This window comes from Atta colombica, unplaced genomic scaffold (assembly GCF_001594045.1).
Source record: "Atta colombica isolate Treedump-2 unplaced genomic scaffold, Acol1.0 scaffold120, whole genome shotgun sequence".
Taxonomy (NCBI): Eukaryota; Metazoa; Arthropoda; class Insecta; order Hymenoptera; family Formicidae; genus Atta; species Atta colombica.
In genome coordinates, this window is record NW_017259207.1 from 1014247 (window position 1) to 1021859 (window position 7613).

The following is a 7613-nucleotide window of genomic DNA, read 5'->3' on the forward strand; positions in this document are numbered from 1 at the left end:
TAAAGCAGGAAAAGTTGGGTAAAATTCATGTAATATCTATCGGTTTACTACAAGCTACTCTCCGCTCGTGCGAAAGACGGCAATATGAAATGTATAGAAGCATTACACATAATAAGTCAGTGGTAAACGAGATAAACCCCAGAAACGCGTGTACAATCGCGAAGACTCCTTTTTTTCTTTTATAATGATGAGATCGAAATAAGATGAACAAGACCTGTCATATCACAAAATTTATGTTTGACGCATTAACAAGATATTGCTGAGATTCTATTTTCGCGAAAATAAATCAATAAGTTAAATCGCGAATGATTATAATAATAAAAGAGCGGAAAAAAATGGCTTTTTTGATATATTTAAAAATTTAGCTAGATACGAATCTAAAAATAATTTTGTTGAATCATCATAACAAATGTAGAACGCTTGATAAGTGGGGGTAGTCTGGGAGTAATCTGATATTTTTTATATAAACAATTACTCAGAATGATTGTTTTATACCACAACGATTGAAATTTTATATCTTAATTCACTATTAACTATTATTCACTATTATGTACTATTATTCTATTATTCACTAAAATCACTATTATTAACAATATATTATATATAATTGACTGTTTCCGATTTATTAGTATTCAAAAATATGAATACGAATTTAATCATGGTTTTTTTGAAAAAGATAAATGGAAACCAAACAAATATTAAACAGAATGAGCATTAAATAGCTAACCATAACCTAACAACATTATGACAATATTTCAAAAAATAAGGATGGTAATTAATATTAAAAAAAATTTTTTTGTGATAAAAATGTATATTTAAAAATTTGTAAAAAAGAAAAACATTTTAAACAATATTTTACAACAATTCATATGTTTTTGTCATTGGAATATAAAAATATTCCAGGTTTATCTAAAAAGCTTCGAGATTTTTTTCTGAATGTATAAACGTCATTTTTCCAACAATTACGACATCTTTTACTATCAACTAGTACCACTTAGTACGATTTTTTTCATGATATAAGCAGTATATGTTTCAAGGACTGGCGAATATGGATTTCGTTAAATTTTTCTCTTTTAAAAATTTTCATAATGAAATAGCGAGCTGTTAGCAAATTTGATTTAAAAATTTAAATCTACAGTTGGTCTCAAGGAAAGCAAAACTGAAAGCGAGGGCAACAAAATTCAAAATCAAGACGATGTTGGTCTTCAATCATCACTTTTTTGACGCAGATTTTGACTTTTGAAGAAATGTAAATGCAAGGAAAACGCGTTTTGGTGACATTTTAAATCTCCAGACGAATTTATTTCGAAATAACCTTCGATGTGACGAGTGCATTAAAGATTATTTCGAAAAAGGCTATAAAAGGGTTTTCAACAATTGAAAAACGTTCTCAACAGTGCATTCATGCATTGAGATTGAAGGAAGGAGACTTTGTTGAAAGTTTTTATTAATAAAATTTATATCTCTTTATTTCTCGGTTTCTGAATCCAGTTTGAAACTTTTTTTAGACAGATCGTATATTCCCAGGTTAAACGTTGATGACAATGCTGGAAAAAGTTTTAATGTTCTGTAACAACCAGTTTGAGCGTCCTATATAATTATATTTATGCAAACGAAATTATTTTCTGTATCTAGCAAAATTTTTAAAAATTTCAGCAAAATCTGTAAATGTAAGAAAAAGAATGAAAAGAAAAAAAAATGATCAAAAGATATTACTGAAAAGATGCTAATTTTTTCGAATAAATTTCTGGTGACATCAATCGATTTACGAGGCGCGGAATTCATTGATGCATAAATTATGCAAGCAGGCCACCGATTTCGCACGTCTCTTTCGTTCAGAAATAAGATCAAAACCAGATGGTCGAAATCGCAGGTTTATATTGGCCTGGGTGTCGGGATTGATCTGGTCGGAGGTGAAACAATTGTGGGATGTGGGCCTGGAGGAATACGTGAACGATATGTGGAACGTGATCGACTTCGTAACGAATTCGCTATACGTAGCCACAGTGGCGCTCAGAGTCGTAGCTTACTACAGGGTGCTAAAGGAGAATAAGGATCAGGTGCCGGGTTCGGTGATCGAACTCCAGCGTGAGCAGTGGGACACTTGGGACCCGATGCTCATCTCTGAGGGCCTCTTCTCCGCCGCTAACATCTTCAGGTAATAAATTGCGATTGTGCATCTCTTGTCGATGTACAGGAAGCTCAGGACAGGATGTGATTGCGATAAGCTATAAGCTAGGAACATTAATCTCCTTCCGTATATCTTATAAATCATTAAATCTTTTCATTCTCTCTATTGCAAAACAATAAAACGAATTATGTATCATGATATTTCTCAATTACAATCTAGTAGCTTTAAAATGTATGCAAACGTGTTTAAAACGTGCTTTGAATGCGAATGATCAGTGCATCGCACTTTAAATGCAAATGAATCTTTGATTGCATTGGAGAATTAATACGATATAACGTTTAAAAAGCTGAGTCGGTAAAGTTAATGTAATGTAGGGAATTATAAACACTTTGTATTATCCAGATTAAAAACAGCAAATAATATCGCATTACAGTTCGCTAAAGCTAGTCTACATATTCTCCGTGAATCCTCATCTCGGTCCGCTGCAAGTTTCTTTATCGAGGATGGTCATGGACATTATGAAATTCTTTTTCCTCTACGTGTTGGTCCTCTTCGCTTTCTCGTGCGGTAAATGAAATAAAAATCACAATAAGATATATTGCAGTAAGATGAAGATTAATGTAAAAGGAAACATTTATTATAGGTCTCAATCAACTTCTCTGGTATTATGCCGACATGGAGAAAAAACAGTGTCCCTCAGCAATGCCATATGCGACTAATGTTAGCGCAATCAATGCTGACCCTAACGCGTGCACTGTTTGGCGTAGATTCGCAAAGTACGCAATAACTTCTTTCATTGAATATTTGCTTTTTAAAAAATATATAAAACTAAAAAGAATTTATTTAATGTAGTAAAATGTTTATTTGAGACGTCTTCGCGGTTGTTAGTGCATAAATTATATATTTATAAAAAAATGATTAAATTTGTAAGCAATTAGGATGTGCTTACTAAACGAAGTTAAAAATAAACTGTAAACTTGCAGACATTTCGACTTTAGATTTGAATCCTCTTTAGTATGATAATTAGTGAAGTTGAGTACAAATTGAATTATCCGATGTCAAAACGTCTACAAGTTTACTTTTAATTTTCATTTTAGTAAGTATATTCTACATAATTACTTATGTACGAATTGTATTTTATTGCTTATAAGTATATGTTTTTATGGACTAACAATCGAGGAGGCTTACATAAGAATTTTATTAAATCTTTAATAGAAAAGAAAAGAAAAGAAGCATTACCTGATATATTTAGAATTCAAATTGTATAGTTATGATATAAATATTTTATAACTATATAGAGAGTTTCTCTATTATTTTAAGTTAAATTCTTATGTGCTTATTTTTGCTGTTTCGGATAATATATAATATGAATTTTGGCTAGTCTGTTTGAGACAATACAAACGCTCTTCTGGGCAGTTTTTGGCCTGGTGGATCTCGACAGCTTTGAACTAGATGGCATCAAGGTATTCACCAGATTCTGGGGCATGTTAATGTTTGGTACTTACTCAGTTATTAACATCGTCGTCCTTCTGAATCTTCTGATTGCTATGATGAATCATTCCTATCAACTAATCTCGGTAAGTGCAGCATTCTTCCGCGAAATTTATTTACAAACAATATTGTATATATAAGGTTTAATTCACTAAAAACTCAAGAGAAATGAAGAAAATGAGAAAATAAATCCCTAAACTTTATTTACGTTAAATGTTGCATTTAAATGAATTAATAATATTATAAAGGCAACATTTATTTTTAGTGAAAATTAGCGAAAACGAGCGCGAGATTCTTGAAACACTAAAACAACGTCGAAAATACTCGATAAATCTCGATAAATCGTACTTTGCTGTGTACTTTTCGCATCTATAATTAACCGAGACTAATTAACGGGGTGATTCGCTGCTCGTAATTAGGAACGCGCTGACGTCGAGTGGAAGTTCGCGAGAAGCAAGCTCTGGATCAGCTATTTTGAGGAAGGCGGTACCGTTCCTCCACCGTTTAACATCATACCGACCCCGAAAAGCGTCTGGTACGTCGCACAATGGATATATCGAAAGCTCTGTGGACACAGCAGAGCAGCCAAAAAGGAGCACATGCGAACAATCAGGGTAGGAACGACAGTTCTCAGATTTTTGCAAGACTAGAATAGCATCTACGACGTCACTTTGTAAGAAAATTCCCCGGAGAGTCGAGCCACCTTCAATTTTCGAATCTGAATTTTTATCGCTTGCCCAATGCAAAGCGAGCTACAGAATAAGATGTCAATGCTAGCGTATCGCGGGGGATTCGTGAACGCTGGAGGATATTGAAATATGTATTCTGTTATGAGAGATGCTTTTTACGAATTTCTCCGGGGCACTCTGACTTCATTTTGGATTTTAAGTTCTTATGTAGAATATTTAGAGCGGAAATTCAAGTGTCAGAAGAGAAATTCGCACATCTTTTTTTTGGAATTTGCAAGGGATATTAAATTCAAGGAAGTTTTTGTCATTATAAGTCATTATAAGTAATTGCAACGATTCACTTACCGTACATACATATTTACAGATCATATGGCATAGATATAAGTACACAAAGTTTTTCTTTACGAAGTTTTCATCTTATACAGATTCCTTGAAGACTTAGAAACAATTTTTAATAATAACAAGAAAACTTTTAAGTTATTACACGATTAAAGATAAAAATCTTCTTAAATATAGTAAATCTTACATGTTATTTAGGTTTATTATTTAAAGAAGTTTTATTTATAATCGTTACAATTTAGTATAATATTTTATAGATATACTTTCAGATAATTAATTATTTTTAGATGCATGATAGAAAATATATCGTAGCAACGTTCGACATTTTCGCTAAGGGAAAATCTAGTACATCAAAGAATCCGTGATCCGTAATGGCTCGACAAATCTGGGGCATACTATATAAAGCGTAACATGCACTTTGTAACGAAAACTTTGGAAGTTGAAGGGTCTCGATTTCTGGTTTTTATCTTAGCGAAAGGTCAAACAAGCTTCCGAGCGGGACTTTAGATATCAGAGTATCATGAGAAATTTGGTGAGGCGATATGTCACGGTGGAGCAACGCAAAGCGGAGGGTGAAGGTGTCACAGAGGATGACGTAAACGAGATCAAACAAGACATCAGTGCGTTTCGTTGCGAGCTCATTGAGATACTGAAGAATTCCGGCATGAACACCTCCACTGCAGCGAGCAGCGGTACTGGTAAGTCGAAACGAAAAGTGAGAAGAAAATAAATTGCCTTGCATATATCCCGCATGAGAAAGCATTGATTCAATTGCACAGTGTTTGCTACCATAAGAATCAAGTGTGTAGTGTGTATAGCGGATATTGATCGCGGGTGTTTTCAATTTCTTTGAAAGGAACGGATTCTCGTTTACTCAGAACAATATTGTTGTAGAATTTATTGAATATGAAAATGAATATTCGTAAAATATGCGAGCGGAATGAAATTATTAATCCCTCGTCTCTCGAAGGTGTGCAATTAAACATTATTTTGATACTAAATAAAAAGTATATTCACTGACGAACGGAGTGTGTGTTTCCGAGTTAACGAACGAGAATTATACGAACGACGGCGCAATTGTTGATAATCCACAAATTGTTAATCACATCACGTGGAGCGTCGAAACTTCGAATTTAACTCCGCAATTTTGCTTGGGAATACCAATCATTATTTTATTCGCAATAATGCTCGCATTAGTCATTGAGCAAAAGTAATCTCTTGTAATTTGAAGCTAAAGAAAGCGCCATTAATCATCCGAACTTTCGAGGCTAATTACTCTAATTAAGAATTTACCCGATGACTGTAAGTATCGTCGGCTTAAATCTCCAATTCGCCTTAATGAGAAAATACGTAGAATAATTTTTACTCGTCGAGAGAGATATATCCGCACAAATTTTGCATAAATAAATGTTTATTGTACTAATTTAATTTATTAATTTTTTTTTCTATGTGCTGAATCAATAGCTATAATCGTTAATTTTAATTTTGTATATTAAAACTAAATTCATTTTTATTCTGACTTTTTTAATTCTTATTTTTGTATACATTATATTTTAAAAGGGAAAAACTTTTGCAACTGATAGAGAATTTCAGAAGAGTTTAAAAAGCATAACGTAAAAGTTATTTTATTCATTTTTATTTGTTAATATAAAAAAATAAAGAAAAGATTAATTAATATTTTCGATATTATTTCCATATTTATTGTATTTGTTATATGTTGAACAATTAACATAACATCACACATTACAGTTTACAAGATTTGTGCAAGAGCATATGAAGATTGTTTTCTAATTTTTGATAATGAGCCTGCATCTATCATCGAAATATTTTCATCAAATTTTTGAGTTGTAGAAGAAACATTTTTTTTTTCAATTACAGTAAAGTTTTATTGAAATTACAACTTAGAAATATTGAGTTTAATTTTTATATGACTTTTTACATAACTTTCACGTTAAAGTCCAGCAGAAATCACTTAGCATATTTTTGTCTTAATAATCTGATATTTCTTAATTATCATCAAATTCTGTTAAAAATGTTTATCTTGCTCATTATTTGTTGCATCCAAATTATTCAAAAAGGAATGCTATCTTAAAAATGCTATATCTTAAAAATTCAATTTGATAAAATTTTTCTGGCAATAAAGTAAAATTCAGCATCTCAAAGTGTATTAAAAAAAGTTCCTTGTCTTGCACTAAAAATTATTCATTTGTAAACTAATGTCATATACATACAAAGCGTTGTATATAATTTGTATAATTTAATTTATATTTTGTATAATTTAATATATAATTTATTTAAAGGTTAGTTAAGCTATGATTATTATACGTGACTCTAAATTTCTCTTGTTTTTTCTTAACTATTTAAGTTTTTGAGTTTTTTTTTTAGTAGATTGCTTGAGGCTGCTCGCCGATTTTCTGTTTGTCTCCTAGACGGTAGCCTTAAAGAGCTGTCCGTAGGTGCGGGTGGCAAGAAAAACCGTCAGAAGGAGCGGCGCTTAATGAAGGGTTTCAACATTGGGCCACAGCCGGGCGGAAGCAGCACCCTACCGCCTGTAGCTGAATTCATCGCGTCCCTTCAGCAAGCGCAGCATGAGAATTCTCATGACTTATTTGGCTCAACTCTGAGTGGCATATTTGGACCGGGCACAACTCCGAAGAAGAGCCCACATCATACCAGCACTAATAGCGTGCCCGGACTAGCTACAGGGTCGCGACAAAGCCACAGCATCAGAAGTAGCTCTCGGAAGAAGCGTTGGGGCACTTTGATCGAAGCTGCGAAAGCTGGAAGGGTCTCCAGACTAATCGGTAAATTGAAGTTTTCTTTAATTTATTTTATAATTTATATTTTATTTAATATTACTGATTAATATTTTGTTTAATATTACTGATTCTCCAATTATTTCAATATCTATTATAGTATTCGTTGAATAAATGTGAGAATATAAAATAGATATTAGTACGTTC

At 32.5% G+C, this 7613-nt stretch overlaps 1 protein-coding gene across 1 annotated transcript in view; it reads left to right on the forward strand.

The window, feature by feature from the left end:
* The window catches only part of LOC108694561 (transient receptor potential-gamma protein), a 116081-nt gene that overhangs the window by 106127 nt on the left and 2341 nt on the right, over positions 1-7613 (forward strand). Inside the window, exons 11-17 of the mRNA XM_018204124.1 lie at positions 1874-2158; positions 2565-2698; positions 2775-2907; positions 3513-3708; positions 4042-4236; positions 5123-5348; positions 7080-7454. Of these exons, the coding sequence (XP_018059613.1) occupies positions 1874-2158; positions 2565-2698; positions 2775-2907; positions 3513-3708; positions 4042-4236; positions 5123-5348; positions 7080-7454 (1544 nt within the window). The remainder of the gene's footprint in view (positions 1-1873; positions 2159-2564; positions 2699-2774; positions 2908-3512; positions 3709-4041; positions 4237-5122; positions 5349-7079; positions 7455-7613) is intronic.